Below are 18,653 nucleotides of genomic sequence, written 5' to 3'. Positions count from 1 at the left end.
TGCTGAGTTCCTCCAACAATTTCTGCTTTTGTTCTGAATTTTCACAATCCACAGTTCTTTGTATTAATCAAGGAGTGAGAGTTAGATTTGCCCTTCGGAAATTGGTCATTGCACAATACTTGTGCAGCAGAAATGTTAATTGTTACTATCAGTCCATGCCTGAATGATATCGAGAACTTGCTGCATAAAGACATTGACTATTACAGTGGTTGTGGTATTGTGAGTGGTACTGACAACTGCACAATCACAATGACCATTCCTACTCAGCATGGGAGAAAAGCTGTTGATGAAACAGCCACCAATAGTTGGGGTTGGAGGCCATCTGAAGAGTTACAGCAGCATTGTCCTCAGGCTGAGCTGAAGGCCTTGATCAACTGCCATTATCTATCTTGGTACTAGATATGATTCTAACCAGTTATCCCACTCATTATATTTGTCAGCAATAATAAGAACTGTCATTGCTGGAGTCAGAGAAAACACACCGTGGAGCTGGAGGAACACAGCAGGCCACGCAGCATCAGAGGAGCAGGAAAGCTAGCGTTTCGGGTCAGGACCAGTTCTTTTTGATTTGGTTGTCTACTCAATTATGAAACTGTCCTTTTATCATAAACTTCTTCCTGTTTCATTTTAATCTGCTTATCTTTAGTCATCCAGGGACTTGAAATCCTTCCCTTCCCTTTCGTGAGAATAGTTTTCACCTCTACCAGAACTATCTGCTCTCAAATGACCTACAAATCCTCATTTATGATGCTATCAGGGATAAAATGAGTAAATGAAGAGTTTGCAAAACTTGGTTTGATTTTGTTTAGAAGCTTGATCCAAATAAGGTCCTTAAAATCAGAGAGATTTGATAGGGTAGGTACAAAGAAACCATTTCCTGAGATAAGAGAATCCAGAATATGGATGCACAACCTCAAAATAGGTTAGCAATTTGGGAGAGGGATTAGCTAGCATATTTCCCCACACAAGCAGTGTGTTGAGAAAATTCTAGATTCTGAGTCAACTGAAATCTTCTGATGAGAAATCACCAGGATATGGAGGAAAGGTTGGAAAACGGAGCTAAACCACAGCTAATCTGTAATTGAACACAGTGAGGCTAAATAGCCTATGATTTCTCTATTGATTTCTCTTATTCATCTCTGCATTTCTCATCTGTCCCTTACTCCTTCACGTTCTTCTCTAGCACCAAGGTTCTTCACTCACCTCCATCACTTTGGACTGGGGTGAAGGGCTTATTTTATGATAAAGGTTGAACAGGTTAGACCTACATCCAGAATTGAGCATACAAGATCTCAAGGGCAGTGAACAATAGATGCCAGGAGGATATATCCTCTTGCAGATACTGAAACCGACAGATACAGTTTAAGACGAGTTCTCTTTTGTAAGACAGAGCTGACAATTATTTTTCCTGAATCTATTGTACGTGGAACACACTTCCCTAAAAGGTAGTGGATGCTGGGACTTTAAATTTATTCAAGATTGAACTTGAGAGATTTTTGGTCAAAAAGGAAGTGAAGTGGAGACCTCAACCCACATTAGCCATGACCTTACTGAACGATGGACAGGCTCAACAAGTTAGTGGCATACTCCAAATTACATTCTCTGCACTTTGTACCCTCCTACTCCCCCTCTATCCAACTTGTCTCTTCCCATCTGCTTTCATCACAATTTCCTTCTGCCATTTCCCTCATTTCACTCGTTCACACCACCGTCCGGTCTGATCACAACTCGCTGAATCTAATCTTGCCGCATTACTAATTTCCCCTTGTGTCTCCTCCCCGATCACTCCCTTACCAACCACCTTCTTTTCTTGCTGCTACCCACACTGATTCTTCCCTTAACCCTGTTATTATACCCCACCCACTGCCCTGGTGGCTTTCTCCCTCTTACTGTTTTCTTTCCGAATCACTTTCGGAGCTTTCTATCTCACCGTTCATTTCCTAATTCTCCTTCTCGAACGCTCCCCCTTCCCGTTTTCTGGCAGGTTTATGTTTCAATCACTTTCTGTTTCTCACCGTTTACCTCTAACAGACACATACTTTCTTTTCGAGCCTTACCCCTTCCTCTTGTAACTATCCAAACGATTAACACTATTTGATTTTGTTACTGATTTGTTTGACGCTTTGGCCTGGTTAGCCGGTGTTTTGTTGTGGGTGTGTGCAACTCGTTCCTCCCCTTAGTCTACCCATTCAGCGGACACCGACACTGCACTGAGGCTGAGGCAGAAACCTGAGGCAGAAACCTGAGGCAGCTGCGTGCACATCTTGGACTAAAGAAGCTACACCCCCAACACCTCGCTTGAGCCGCGCTCCATGCTCATTTTCACCTGCTTACCTTCGTTGGCTAGATCCGCCATTTTAGGATTCTCCGCGTCCCCACAATTCACCGCGAACGGAAAGTAGCAATGCGCATGCGGCTTATCCTCAGAGGCGCCACTTTTTGGGGGTGGGGAGGGGTGCAGAATCGCGCGTGCGCACTTGTTGCTGAGTGCCCGGCGGTGCTTGCAGGGAAACTACCGATGACAGAAGTCTCCAAGAGAGCGCACGCGCACATGTTGCTCAGGGCGGGGCTAACCGTCAATGACCAACGGTCCGTGTAGTGCGCTTGCGCTGCCTGCTTGCAGCTGGTGACCTGTCCGTTGTCGGGGAGGGACGGTGAGGGGTGGAGAGATCGGAGATTATTTTCAGGAAGCGGTTTCATAGTCAGTCAGTCACCCAACAGGCAGCGGCGGCTTCGTGAGTGATCGACAGAGCAGGGACGGGAATAAATCGCCTGTTAAATGACTCGTTCGCGGCAGCAGAGCGCATGCGCCTCCGCATGGTGAGCCGAGTTTAATCTCTAACTCGTTCTGTTTGAGGAAGTTTATATCAAACAGGCCACTGGGATTAGAGTGCGTCAAAACAAAAACAATGCATCCCGGATGATGGGAATTTGAAGTCAAAACGGAAATGCTGGTTATAGTGCATCTGTGGGACCGACCATAGATGATCAAGGTCATGGAGTTGGAACATTCTTCGCCCCAGTGATAGTGCCAAACCTGCTGCGTATTTGCAGCATTGTCTGTTGTTTTTAGAGTGAGAGGTGGACATCTTTTGAGGGTTCAACATGGCTGGCCTCGCTGCTACAATGTGGGAATGTGATCTGTAGCTGAAATTGATATAATTCATCATTAGAAACATAAAATGGTTGCAACACAGTGGGCGTTGCGATTCATCCTGTCTCTGCAAGACCAACGTGCCTAGTTCTACTCTCCTGTTTTGTTTTAGTAATTTTTGTTTCTCTTCTGTAGTGCTATGAGCACAATGTGGAGGCAACTGCATGTAAAATCAGAGGCATCTCTCTCAAGCAAATGTTGTCTATGCTAAATACCAAGAAGATCAGTAGTGTCTAGAGCAATCTCAGTTCAAAAAGTCGACTAATTTTTAAAAATCAGCATGGATACAACCTATTTGGATATTAGCAAGGCTTTTCACAAAATCGTAGCAACCTGGTCAAAAATGTATAAGCCAAAAGAGAGTGCCACCTTGGATCCATAATTGGCTTAGTGGCATGAAGCAAAAGTTAGTTGTTGACAGGTTATTTTGCTGCTGGAAGTCATGTTTCCATGGGAGATCTGCAGGACTCCGTACTTGACCCTTGGGTTTTTTAGTTTATATTTTTGATGTAGGCTGTAATCCAAGATGCATGATAAAAATATTTTAACTGAAATGAATCTTGGCAACAGTGTGAGTTTTGACAGTGAAAAGAAAGGTTTAGACTGCAGAAAGATGTAGATGAGCAGGTTGGTTGGGCAGAAAATGAAAAAGAAAATTCCAACAAGAGAAGTAGTACAATAGACAAGAGGATATATGTTAACCAGGATGATACTGACTCTTATAGAGGAACAGAGGTCCTTTGGAATTTTAGAATGCACCTATCCTTGAAAACAGAACAGGCTAGAAACATAGAAAATAAGTGCATCGAGTTTGTTCCACCTTTCAACATCATCATGGCTGATCTGTTATTTCAATACTACGGCTTCATCTTGAGGAGAATTTCACATGTTCACTACCTACTGAGTGGAGAAATTTCTCTTCATTTCAGTCTGAAATATGTAACCTTGTACCCTGAAACTGTAACCCCTTGTTCTGGGATCGCTGGCCAGGGAAATCACCATCCCTCCAGGCAGTCTGTCAATCCCTATCAGAATTTTAAGTTTCAATGAGACCACCTCTCATTCTGCTAAACTCCAGTAAAAACACATCCAGTCAATATAATCTGTCCTTTTTGAATAAACTTGCCATCCCACGATTCAGTCTTGTGACCTTGCATAACATTTCCTCTATCGGCAACAATATACTTTTTTACATATAGTATCCAGTTGTGATCTCAAAAGGCCTTGGACAGCTGCAGTAAAATGATTTCAATCCCATACCCAAACCCTCTTGCAATGAAGGCCAACATACCATTTGACTTCCTAATGTCTTGCTGGACCTACACGTTTGTCTTCAATGACTGATGCATAAGCACCTGTCACTTTGTAAATGAAGCAAAGTGGAGTTGAGGATTATCACATCAGTCTTGATCTCATTATATGGCAGAGAAGACATGATGGGCTGAAGATCTATGTCTGCTCCTGTGTCGTGTCATACATTAACATTTCCCAGTCTACCACCATTTAAATAATGCTTTGCCACACTGCTTTTCGTATCAAAGTGGACAACTTCACATTTATCTATGTTGTCCTGTGTCTGCTGTCTATTTACTCACTCACTCAACTTGTCTAAATAAGCTGAACCACCTTGATATCCTCATCACAACTCACACATCCCCCTAGTTTTTACAGTAGCAAACATTGAAATATTGCAGAGATAATGGGAACTGCAGATGCTGGAGAATCCAAGATAACAAAGTGTGGGGCTGGATGAACACAGCAGGCCAAGCAGCATCTCAGGAGCACAAAAGCTGATGTTTTGGGCCTAGACCCTTCATCAGAGAGGGGAATGGGGAGAGGGGGAGGCAGACTGAAGATGGATAGAGGAGAAGATAGGTGGAGAGGAGAGTATAGGTGGTGAGGGGATAGGTCAGTCCGGGAGGACGGACAGGTCAAGGAGGTGGGATGAGGTTAGTAGGTGGGAAATGGAGGTGCGGCTTGAGGTGGGAGGAAGGGATAAGTGAAAGGAAGAACAGGTTAGGGAGGCAGGGACGAGCTGGGCTGGTTTTGGGATGCAGTGGGGGGGAGAGGACGAGCTGGGCTGGTTTTGGGATGCAGTGGGGGAAGGGGAGATTTTGAAGCTGGTAAAGTCCACATTGATACCATTGGGCTGCAGGGTTCCCAAGCGGAATATGAGTTGCTGTTCCTGCAACCTTCGGGTGGCATCATTGTGGCACTGCAGGAGGCCCATGATGGACATGTCGTCTAAGGAATGGGAGGAGGAGTTAAAATGGTTCGCGACTGGGAGGTGCGTTTGTTTATTGCGAACCGAGTGGAGGTGTTCTGCAACGCGGTCCCCAAGCCTCCGCTTGGTTTCCCCAATGTAGAGGAAGCCACAACGGGTACAGTGGATACAGTATACCACATTGGCAGATGTGCAGTTGAACATCTGCTTAATATGGAAAGTCATCTTGGGGCCTGGGAGGGGGGTGAGGGAGGAGGTGTGGGGGCAAGTATAGCACTTCCTGCGGTTGCAGGGGAAGGTGCGGGATGTGGTGGGGTTGGAGGGGAGTGTGGAGCGGACAAGGGAGTCACGGAGAGAATGGTCTCTCCGGAACTCAGACAAGGGTGGGAATGGAAAAATGTCTTGGGTGGTGGGGTTGGTTGTAGATGGCGGACGTGTCGGAGGATGATGCGTTGTATCCGGAGGTTGGTGGGGTGGTGTGTGAGAACGAGGGGGATTCTCTTAGGGCGGTTATTGTGGGGGTGGGGTGTGAGGGATGTGTTGCGGGAAATGCAATATCGCAGTTGATTCCCCCATTGAATTAGTTGACATATGTCACAAATAGCTGGGATTCAGAAAGTAGTTAGGAGACCAAATGCCATGCTTTCCGTTGTTAATGCAGGCGTAGAATTTAAGACTACGGTGTTCATAAGAGTCATCGAGTAATACAGCACGGAAACAGGACCTTCAACCCAATCTGGTCCATGCTGACCATGGTGCCCACTTGGCTAGTTCAAATCACCTACATTTGGTCCATATCCCTCTAAACTCTTCTCTTCCATGTTCCTATTCCAAATGTGTTTTTTTACATGTTGCTATTGTACCAGCATCAACTATTTTCTCCTGCAACCCAATCCATATATACACAACTCTCTGTGTGAAAAAGTTGCCCCTCAGGTCCTTCTTAAATCTATCATCTCTCATCTTAAATCTATGCCCTCTAGTTTTCAGTTCCCATCCCTAGGAAAAAGACTATATGCATTCATTCTATCCATGCCCCTGATGATTTTATATAGCTCAAAAAGGTCACTCCTCATTCTCCTACATTCCAAGGAATAAAGTCGTATCCTGACCAACATCTCCCTATAACTCACGCCTACTAGTCCTGACAAAAGTCCTCATAAGTCTTCTTTGCACACTTTCCATTTTGTCTATGTCTTTCCTATAAATCTATCATCTCTCATCTTAAATCTATGCCCTCTAGTTTTCAGTTCCCATCCCTAGGAAAAAGACTATATGCATTCATTCTATCCATGCCCCTGATGATTTTATATAGCTCAAAAAGGTCACTCCTCATTCTCCTACATTCCAAGGAATAAAGTCGTATCCTGACCAACATCTCCCTATAACTCACGCCTACTAGTCCTGACAAAAGTCCTCATAAGTCTTCTTTGCACACTTTCCATTTTGTCTCTGTCTTTCCTATAACAGGGTGATCAAAACTGTACAGAATACTGCAAATGCAGCCTCACCAATGACTTATACAACTGTAACGTAACATCCTAACACATCTACTCAACCGATGAAGGCCAGCAATGCGAAATGCCTTTTTCACCACCTTGTCTACCTGAGATGCCGTTTCATCCCACATTACTGTGTTATAACTGTAAAACAACAGTTATTAATCTTGAATATCAATATGGTTCTGGTCATAACATTTCAGGGTCATGATCGCCCTGGAGATGGTACAGAAGAGATTTACAAGGTTATAACCAGCGCTGGAAAAGGTTAGCTGAGAATTTATGTTGGATAGGCTTGGGTTTTTGTTCTTGCAACAAATGAGATGGACTCGTGAATTAATTCAGGTGTTTAAAGTCATGAAGGGCCCAGATAGAATAAATAACAATGACTGATTTGCCAGAGCAGAGAGTTGAAAATCATGGGATCAGAGATTTTAAAAATGTTGTGAAAGGATTGCAGTGAAGATGAAGTAAAAAGTAGTAGGATTCTCAAATGCTCTGTCTGAAAAGATGACACAGGCAAAAACAGTCAACACATTTGAAAAGTATTTGGGTGGCAGCTTGAAGATCTGTGATTTGCAGGGTCACACATTTTGTGCAAGAACATGGGATTAGCCTCAGTAGTTCTCTGTCAGTCAGCATGAACGAGATAGGCCAAATACCGTGTCATTACTACTTTTGATTTTTAATTGTAATTGTAACTTCTGCAATCAAGTAAATTTTCTCCTGTCTGTTCTCTGTATTTGTAGCCTAATTCATCCAACTAATTTTCCCTATATAAAGGCCAGGAGACAATAGGAAGGTCCATGTCAAAGTCATGCACGAACTGGAATAACAAGCTTTTCTTCAACCTCTAGGCGATTTTATTGTGCTAGATTTTGCACAGATAAGATCACACTTCGAATTTTTAAGAAGGAGGCCATGATGTTTGAACATGAGAAAAGTATTTGGAAATGTCCTAAAGATATAGCAACACCCTTTGCTTTGCAATTCAATTGCACATAATTTAGGTTGACACTTCTGTGCATTATTGAAAGCGCTGAATGTTAATGTTAACATTTTGCAGATGAGATGGTACATAAAGGTCCTGTCTTCCTGTCTAAGTGAACGTAAGTGTCCACGGTATTATACTCCAAAAAAAGTACTGTATGTCCACACTTTTATGTGAGAGTTTTTCTTTGGTTAGCTGTGCTACATAAAACACTCACACCACTGAAAACTAACTCCTCATATTTATACAACCAACTTCAACCCAATTAACTCTTGATTAAAAATCTATCATTCCTGATTCTTCATTTCACTGGGTCTCAGGCATCCCTTTAGACCACATTAGGTAACAATGCGTAGCACCATTTAAAGTAGTTGTTCCAGTGTTGGATCTATATTTCTTCCTCAACTAACACTGCCAGTGTAAATTTAATTGGTTATTTATTTATTTTGACGCTTGTTGTACCTCACTATAATTTATTCCCTTTGTCCAAACCATTGCTGTCATCTATTTTTGGAACTATATTGGTCCCTTGGCAAATATTGACAAACAAACGAAGGTGACTGGTGATCTGTGCTCTACAAGCAAATTTCCCAATCAACAGTCTAAGTCAACAAAAGAGGTGAGAGAGAACCTAAAAGTAATGAAACTGTACAAAAATGCAAAGAATAGAGCAGATTCAAGAGGGTAGAAAGGAATAAGGAAAACAAAACAGACAAGTAAGGAACAAAAACAAAGTTGCTGGAGAAGCTCAGCAACTCTAGCAGCATCTGTGAATGAAAAAACAGTTAACATTTTGAGTCCGGTGACCCTTCCTCAGAATTGATGGTGGCTGGGAAAATGTCGGTTTATATGCAGAAAATAGGGAGGTGTGCGAGGTAAGGAGTAACAATAGGATAAAGCCCAAAGAAAGAGAAATACTGTTGGGCAGACAAAGGAGTTTCTAACAATCAGACTCGGAGGGTAAATAGTTGTTAATAGGGACTGTTAGTGACTAACAACAGAGGATGTGTAATGGCAGGCTATGTGGTAACAAGGCTTGGAGTGTGGGGTAGAGGGCTGGGACATGGGAGAGTTTAGGCCCTAAAATTATTGAACTGAATATCTAGTGCAGAGGACTGTAGGGTCCCCCAGTGGAAAATGAGGCATTGTTCCTCCAGGTTGTGTTGGGCCTCACTGGAACACTGTCGCAAGCCAGAGACAGAATTGTTGGCCAGGGAGCAGCGTTGTGTATTGAAGTGGCAGGCAACATTGGCGACCGCTTTGCAGAACACCTATGTTTCCCCAACGTAGAGGAGATCACATTGTGAGCAGCGAATGCAGTAGACTAGATTCTGGGAACTGCTGGTGAAGTGTTGCTTCACCTGGAAAGTATGTTTGGGCCCTTGGATATAGGAGAGGGAGGAGATAAATGGGCGGGTGTTGCACCTTCGCCAGTTACAGGGGAAAGTGCCATAGGGCTGTGGGGGAAGCTGATCCTCGGTTGAAAAAGGGAAGATAAAGAAGCCAGGAAGTTATAGATCCATTGGTCAAACATTTGTTGCAGGTAAGTAATTAAAATCTACAATTAAGGACAGAGTGACTGGCTAACTAAATCAATTTGAGGTGATTAGAACCAAATTAAAATTTTCAGTGTAGATCATGACTAATGAATATAATTACTTTCTTGGGTGGTAGATTAGAAGAATAGAAATGTATTATTGTGTATACCCTTACATGAAAAATACAGTGAAAAGTTTGGAGTCGCCCCATCATGCACCTCCATCAATGACAGAAGTCATACATAATAAAAAAAATTAAGTAATGGCCAGGACGAGACCACCATGTCAGGCCATTGGATACTAAACTTGTGCTGAAGAAGACTGCCATGCTGGACAGAGGTTGCCACTCCTGAGTGAGACTGCCTGCGGGCTGCTGGAATACCGAGACACCAAAGATGAAGAAGACCTCCACGCCAGGATGGGACCTCAGCACCATGATGAGATTGCCACGCCAGGATACCATCACCCAGGGACAGCCACACATTCTGAGACTGCGTTTTTCCTCCTTCAGGTGCCTGGGCCTAGCTGCATACCTGGACCCTCAACCTAGCCTGCGGTTCTGGGCTGGGACAGTCAGTCTGGGACCTGTTCATTGTCCATTGAGAGATCTTGGACTAGGGTGCAGCCATGTCTCAATTGTTCTGGTGTTGCTGCTGCTGCTCCTTTGGAAGCATTCTCCTTCACCCATCACTTTCCAGGCTGAAAAAAGAAACACAAGACAAAAGAGCAAAAGTAAAAAGAAGGGGATAAAGAGAGAGAGAAAGCTGACAGGATTAAGCCCATGGCTCAGCACCCCCATCTTCAACACCATCTTGAAAAATTAATAGACAAAGAAATGTCTAATGTGGTTTAAATTAACTTCCAGAATGCATTTGATAATGTTCAACATCATGTAAATCTGCTCAGACATAATATAACACATCTTTATGGCAGGTGGGAGTTGATCCCAGACCTTCTAGTCCAGAGGTATAGATGCTACCACTGGACTACAAAGCCCCTTCAACATCAGAAACTGAGCTAAAATTAAGTCTCTCAAGGTTGAAGATAAGTTTTTGGCCAGGTTAGGCGAGTAGACAGTAAATTGAGATAATTCAAATTTGAAGGTCCCACAAGGATGTATTCTGGAACTTTGTATATTCTCCATGCTAAATAATAATTTCCATAACACAATTTTGAACTATGTATTGTTATGGACCAGATAAAACCCCTTCAAATATATATTAAGAAGATAGCCTAGACCCTAACCTTTCCTAATTTTAGATGTAAGTGTGCGTTGCATTCTGGACACAATTCAAATAGTCAGACTACTCAACTTTAAGCAGAACACTTTTTATTTTTACACTACAGTTAAAATACAGACAAAATAAAAATAAAGAATTGGCTTAACTGTAACTCTATCAACATGCTTAACAAAATAGAATATGCCTTAACAACTACTAATTAACACTAATTAACTGTTCCAATGTAGTAATATCCCATAAACACACCCTTGGCAAAGACACATTCACTAAGATAGATTGTCTCACATGTAATTACAGCAGCAGAAAGAGAACCCCAGCTTTTAGCTGTAACGGAGAGGAATAAGAGCTTCCACATCCAGCTTCCAGACCTCAGCGACAGCAGAAAGATAAACTAAAAATCCTGGTTCTGTGGGAGCATGACTGCACCCATTCAGGCAGCTTCTGTTGTTCCAACTTTAAAAAAAACAGCTTGTGAAGCTTTGGTTTTTTACTTTATTGGCTTTGAGCAGACCACTTTCATCTCTGTTTTAACCTTTCTTCATTTAAAAAAATGGTCATATTTTTAAAGCCACAGTATAGTCACCGTATCTAAGCTTGCGCTAGCACAAGGTTAGTGGCCTAGTAAATAGTGTAGATGTGCTGGAATTTAAAGAAGCGAGCAAGCGAAGGCCATTCAAACCAGCAAGCCTACTCCACCATTCATTGATATTCAGTTGTAGCCTTAACTATATGCTCAACTGCCATAAAACTAGACTCCCTTGTCAATCAAATGTCTGTCTAATTCAACCTTGAATATATATTCAATAACACAGACTTCACTCTTCTGTATGGCAGATAATTCCAAAGGCTAACAGCCCTCTGGGTGAAAAAGATCTTGTTCATTTCAAATGAGTGATTCTATATTCTGAGATGTTCCCCCTTATTTCTAGATTCCCTCACAAGGGAAAACAAGTTCTCAATATCTACCCTGTAAGAATCTTTCATGCTTTAGTGTGATGTATGAAATAGAGAAAGTAGTAGACCACTTAGTCCTTCAAGCCTGCTGTACCATTCACTGACATAAAGGTTGATCTGTATGTTAAATCCTACATTTCAATCTACCCTCAACTGACTTTGGTTTATTTTCTAAATAAGAATATATCTAGTTCTACCTTAGATATGTTCAATGACCCTGCATCTACTGTCTTCTGAGCCAGAGAGTTCCAAAGTCACGTGATACTCAGAAAAAAGTTCTCACCTCAGCCCTGAAAGGGTGAGCCCTAATTTTAAAACTGTAAGGTCGCTTCTCATTCTTCTAAATTCCAGTGAGTGTAGGCCCAACCTGCTTAACCTTTCTTTACAAGGCAATCCCTTCATCTTTGGACCCGGCCTACTGAATCTTCTCTGAATTACTTCTCATGCAGTTATATTCCTTCTTAAATAGGAGACGAAACTTGTACACAGCGGTCTAGGTGTGGTCTGCTCCAATGTCAATGGGTTGGAGTTGTTGCTTTTTCTGTGCATCCAAGAGGTTAAACAAGCTGGAGCTTGCCAGTTGCATATTGGACAAGCAGAATCCTGTTAAGGTAACTAGTGTTTTGTTAAAAAGAAAGGGTTAAAGTTGTGCTTGTACTTTCCCTGGAGCAATTATAAGCAGCCAGCATACTTAATGACACACACATAATGAAGTGAAAAGGATCATTACAGAGCTATATCCATTTGTAAGAAGACAGGATCACAAAATGATCCTGTATTATCTTCTTATTAAATTGTCAGTCCAAAGCGTTCTTTTGGGATAGAATCAAAGACTGATATTTTTCAAAAGATTTATGAGGCAAGATATTCTTGTTATTTAGAACATCATATGGAGTTGACATCTGCTCCAAATATTGTTGTAAGCTTCTGTTAGAAGCTTGAAAAACAATAGGATTTGAGGTACAAATAGTGGGGCAGTAGCATATTTGTTCTCTTGTGGGATCAATAATCCAGATGCTTCAACATTGGTCTGGAGGATTATTCTAAAACCACTAATATTGCAATGAAATCTTGATCTGGGAATGTGTTCAGTTACATCCGAGAACACATGATACTTCTGAGATGAAAATTAGTGAGTACGTATTAGAAACATTTAGGATCCACAATTCAGGTGTCAGCAGTGGCTTTGTCCTAACTTCTGAGTAAAAAAGCTGTGGGTTCAAGTAGTCCAGACTGATAACTCCAGTGTCCTATTGAGGGACAACATAGGAGGTGTGCTTTGGATGAAGTATTAAAATGGACCCCATTTGCCCTCTCAAAAATACAATTAATATTCATTAATTAACTAACCCTAACCCTATTAATTAATATTAATTCAGGAAGGAAATGATTTCTGTGAAGAGCTTTGGACAATATGTCTTGTCCACCATGGAAAAAAAATCTCTTTATTATCACATTGCTGTTTGTGGGACCTTGCTGTGTGCAAGGTGCTCCAAAAAAGCATTTCATTGACTCAGTGATGTTTCAAGGTTCTTGTTTATTTTCATTCGCAGGATGTGGGCTTCCTGCTGACTCAGATTTGAACCAAATTCCAGAACATTCACTTGGTGTTCTGGATTGCTAGTCCAATGACAATACCACCACACCACTGACTCCCCTCCCCTGTTGTGAAAATATCCATAGCTATACTTGAATTATTTATTAATATATATTAATCTTACACTTACATTCATTTGGATATTAAGTGTGTGAGTCCTCTGACCCTTACCAAAATTGTTTTTGAATGAAAATGCGGAAGTTGCTGAAACAGCTCAGAGCTGACTTTTCAATTCCTTCTTCCCTTTACTCCATGTACAGAGACCAAATTAGAAGACATTAGAAAGGCACAGATTCACATACCAGTATTATGGCTGCCAATTCAAAACAGACTTCTATAAATCTGCAATTATTTCAGTGAACTGTAAAGCGTTTTATTTGTTCTACATAGAGCACATCCAACTTGATTCACTCAGTTGAACTATTATCAAAACTTGCCCAAGACATTTAACTGTAAAAGTAATAATCACAGCATCTAAGTATGGGTTTTTTTTTGGATGGTAAGCTCAATTAAAATTGTGATTAAAGGTCAAGTGCAATAAGCAATACATCACATTTTCCACTAGAGAGTGCTAAATCCTCAGCAACTAGAAACATAGACAAGTCTAAGAAAAACAATGAAAATCTGATTATAAATAAAAATGTTTTTGAATGTGATAGAACATTTACAGACTAAATGGAATATTTGCGAGTGTTCATAGAATAATACAGAGGAAAACCATTCAACCCATCATTGTCAGTTCTTACAAAGAGCAATCCAGTTACTCCATTTGCCTTCTGCATCTTATCTCTGTATACATTTCTCTTTACTAGAGTTTATTCAATTGCCTTTTGGAGCCTACTGTTGAATCTATATCCACCACCCATTCAGATAATGCATGACACATCCTAACCACTCGTTATTTTTAAAATAATGTTTTTTTCCTTTACTACCTTTACTTTTTAAATCAACTTTAAAATGTGCCATTTGGTAACTACCTTTCAGCCATTGGAAACAGTTTTTTTTAAATTTACTTTTTTTAAACCAGTCATGATTTAAAATTGTTTATCAAAAATCACTTTGCCTTATCCGTTCATGGGAGAATAATAGCAATTTCTCCAGTGTATCCAAGTAACTGTAATCTTTCATCACTGAAACTAATCTTGTAAATTTCTTCTGTACTCTTTCCAAAGCTTTCACGTTCTTCCTGACGTGTAGTACTTTGAATTGGACACAACACTACAGATGCAGCTGAAGTAGTGTTTTATATTGGCTTATATCTACTTGAATATTATAATCTATATCTCTATTTATGAGGTGATTTGTTGTGTGATCGATTGCCTCCCTGGCTCTGAACCACAAGTCTGGATTTAAGTCCCACTCCAGGATTTAAAGGCCAAAGTATGTTTTATGACACGGCTATCAAACAGGTTATATTTAATCTAGCATCCTGGTTTTAACAATCAGCCACTTGAGTCTCCCAGACTCTGAATGTTTCACCAAGGCAGTGCGCAGACTAAAGTGCTTCTTCAGTGAAACCTCCAAAAAGTGATACAGAAGACATGTACAGATTAAAAGCATGTGCACTCTGCTTTTTATGAGAGTGTGCTTTTACTGTTTGACAGGTATTTCCAATTTCTTAGAAGTCACTTTGCCATATTTTGGCTTGACCTGCAGTTACCTGGCGTCAGCCTTTATGGAATTTGACTAACTTATTCAGCTTCTCTGATGAGCAGTGATGTCAATTATAGCAGCAGTGTAGCTGCTTTCTTCTCAGATACATGCAGCTCCACAGGTCAGAAGAGAAATCCAGATGGAACACAGGCTCTACAGTTGAAGGATAGGCTCTCTCGCCATGTGTGGAAATCAGGCTTTCACATTAGGTCATTTTTGATCTTTGCAGACGTTCAGGACCAATGAGAAATTCTACATGTGCTGGAGCCCATTCAGATGTGGATTCATCACAACTCAGTTCCCTCAACACCAATAGTACAGTCAGATATGAACATTACATTTTTAAGGCTCTGGATAGCTTTGATAATGGGCTGGATGTCCACAGATGCATGCTATCAAATGAAGCATCTGTTTATAAGATGCTGCTTGGCCTGCTGTGTTCATCCAGCTCTACATTTTGTTATCTCTTGTCTATTTATACTCTTGAGTATGCCAATATAATTAGCTAATAATTAATTGACAATTCGTTAAAAGAACGCTGTAAGTATCTCAGTAAACTAACTTTTGCATTTAATTTGGCAAATTTATTTTAATGTTATTATGAATGGAATTAAAACACTCCAACCTACAGCTGGTTCACTCCCCATAAATTACCCTAAAGGGCATGAGGCTCATGTGGGATCACAGCAGGGTCAGTGGAGATATGGAAGTTCTGTTCCCATTCTCCTCTAGAAGATTTAGGATTTCATGTTTTATGAAAAATAAAAACCATCAGCAGAGAGACAGACATTGGCTAAGTTATAGTCTGTGTATAAAACTCGCATGCCAAACACACACCATCATGCTTCAGTGTCATTTTAAAATAGTTCATGGTTGAAAGTGCAGTCGTATTCACACCTAGTTGAATAAAAATCCTTCTAATAAAATACAAATAAGTCAGCACATAAGAGGCATGGAAAATACCTGTCAACAAGTGGGACAGAAATGAATTAGTGAGGAGCCATAGGCTGCACAAAGGACATAAGTATCTTTATCCATTAAAGAGAGACAATCAGATATGAATAGCTTGAGATAACCACTTCACAAGCTTATGGTAAACTGAGTAGGCAGGCCTTCATGAACTCCCACAGCTAGGAGAGCGATTAAATCCATGCTGTTGGCTTTATGTCGCACCACACTCTTGTCATCCAGCTAACTGAGTGTCAGAAATGACGTCACATCATGAAGTATAAGAGTTTGCAAATAAAAATCAGCCATTAACTAGTGGCTATTACGAAAGCAACAAGCAAGTAGATTCAAAATCAGTTGGGCAATTCAAATCTTTTCTTGAATTATTTGATTGCCACCATTTTTTATATCCACTTTTTAATCAGAAAACCAGCAAAGAAGGTGTTCTGGCTGCCAAATTAATTCAACACTGGCATAATTGGAATCGCAGTGTTAACTAATTCATATACAGTTTGACAGCAAAATAATGTAAGTTCCACCTATCATTGGAGACTTGCAATGGAGCAGGGTGGATAAAGGTGGAAAATTTTTGAGAGGAGAGGTCTGATGAATCTACAAGACCTGAAGCTTTCAATACTCTAAAGGCAAATTACCAACACAAAATTGGTAGAATGGAACAGTGGCTAGGACTTGATTAATTGGAAGGCAGCATACCGCATAGATGTCAACGCTAAGGTACTACTCAAGAGATGAGCTAGGAGGAGTGCAGTATCTGGTGTGGGCATAAGAAAAAAATATCACTCTCTGGTTAGAGAGATAAAGACGACGTAGAAAGCTATGGCAGTGTCTGAGTACCTTGGAAAGAGCAGTCCTCCAAAGAGGAATTTCAATGGACTAATGAGGTGGAAAAGGAAAAAAAAAGTTAAATTCAAAACAAATGCTGTTTAATGTTATGTTCATGCCAGTCTTTCACTTCTTTCCCTCATGTATCAGCAAATGAATATGCAGGGATCAACAGTGTACTTTTGGTCAATAGTCTTATCCCTTTCCATCAGCTTCCCTCATGATTGCCATAACCAAACCCCATTGCCCATATCTTTGCTTGCCACTCACAAACATTGCATACTTTCTGTAAAATTGTCCAAAGGAGATTACTTGTAATACGAGAAAGAGAAAAACAAGACGGGAAGACTCTACCCGTTCAAAAATTCAAGCATTACCTCACATGAGGAAGTGGTATTGTTGGAAGGAATGGAAGTGCTGAATTATCAAATAACAGTACTTTGCTGCAGCTGCCACATCTAGTCATGTTTCAGATAATGTTCATAAAGTGGAGACATTTTTGGAATTGGTAAATTTCTGATTACTTAAACTTGAATCATATGGGGCCATGTGTGCGCCATCTATTACCCTTAAACTTCAGAAAACCAGCTATTAAATTTTCTTCAAAGTTGTCTTTTTATAATGAATAAATGGAATCTCCCTAATAAGATATCAGTGATTTGATATTTACTCAGTAAGAACAGGAAATGCCTGTAGAAAGTCCCCTTCTGGTAGAAAGTCAATTTCCAAAACATTAAGAGGGTTATGACTATTGCTCAGAGTCAGACCCTAGTCTTTGGCATGGAGCTGGGTCCGAGGTCCAGTTAAGGACAGACGCACATATCCTCCATACCTTCTGTTGAATTGTGGCTTATCCCACACATATTTTTGACTGAGCCACAGAAAGAAAGAAAGCCTTGCATAACCTTCCAATGACCAAACAAAGCACATTACTGGTAATCAGGTACATTTTTGAGTCTGTCATGATGTAGGAAGGAAAATAGGAGTCGATAGATTTTGTACTTCAGATTCTTCCAAAAGAAACTCATTCTTGTTTTTGGCTTCTCTGCATGCATCCTCCTCATCCTGTTAGTTTAGCATGTATTATCGGATTCCCAAAGGGAATATCATGTTGCAGCTTCTCAGCCCAATTCCTAAGGCAGAATAACACTCGAAGCTTCCAGCTGTTCAGCAGAAAATTTTTTAACATATAATTTTGTTCATGAGATGTGGCCATCACTTGAAAAGTCACCATTTATTGACCATCCCTAATTGCCCTTTAGGTGGTAGTAGTGAGCTACCTTCTTGAACTGCTGAAGTCCATGTGATGTCTTTTCACCCAGTAGTTGTTAGGGAAAGAGTTACAGGATTTTCTCAGAATAACAATAAATGAACAGTGTTATAATTCTAAATAACAATGGTGCATGACTTGGAAGGGAATGTAGTTGATTGTAATTCGGTCAGTCAGGAGCACCTCATAGAATATGAGTTTGATTGAGGCTGTTAATCTGGTCCAATCGGGGAGCCCCCACTGACAGATAAAAAAATAGGAGTGTCAAAGGTTCTGGTCTCTCAGAGCTGGCTCTAAGGAAGCCGGACCAGTATCGAATACTATGCACACATAAATAAAGGGTGATTTGATGATGGGGCATGATCTCTGTGGAGTTATTTCAGGGAACTTTTTGATGGTATTGCCATCGATCTGTTGTCCATGTCCTTTTACCTGTCACGAGTTTGAAAGGTGCTGTTGAAGGAGCTTGGTGGGATGGTACATGCATCTCCTGCAATGCACTGGTGATGGAAGGTGTGAATGTTAAAGGTGGAGGGTAGAACGCTTTGTTCTGGATAGTATCTAACTCCTTGACTGTTGATAGAACTGCAATCAGCCAGGCATGTGGAGAGTATTCTATCACACTCCTGGTTATATCTTGTAGATGGTGGACAGGCTTTAGGAAGTCAGAAGATGCGTCACTCACCCCAATATTCCTTTATCTGACCTGGTCTTGAAGCCACAGTAATTGTGTGGCTGGTC

The 18,653-nt window shown here is 40.9% G+C and overlaps 1 protein-coding gene across 2 annotated transcripts in view; it reads right to left on the bottom strand.

Moving 5' to 3' along the window:
* Positions 1–2,435, bottom strand: part of LOC125465925 (ran-binding protein 3) — a 92,387-nt gene extending 89,952 nt beyond the window's left edge. The window contains exon 1 of one of the 2 annotated variants that reach the window (XM_048559931.2): positions 2,335–2,435. In XM_048559931.2, the coding sequence (XP_048415888.1) occupies positions 2,335–2,356 (22 nt within the window). In that variant the 5' untranslated portion in view covers positions 2,357–2,435. The remainder of the gene's footprint in view (positions 1–2,334) is intronic. The other variant, XM_048559932.2, reaches the window with a different exon arrangement.
* Between the last annotated feature and the right edge of the window lie 16,218 nt (positions 2,436–18,653).

Source organism: Stegostoma tigrinum, chromosome 30, assembly GCF_030684315.1.
Source record: "Stegostoma tigrinum isolate sSteTig4 chromosome 30, sSteTig4.hap1, whole genome shotgun sequence".
NCBI classification, from domain to species: Eukaryota; Metazoa; Chordata; class Chondrichthyes; order Orectolobiformes; family Stegostomatidae; genus Stegostoma; species Stegostoma tigrinum.
The sequence above is the reverse complement of the archived record's forward strand: the minus strand, read 5'-3'. Positions and strand labels throughout refer to the sequence as shown.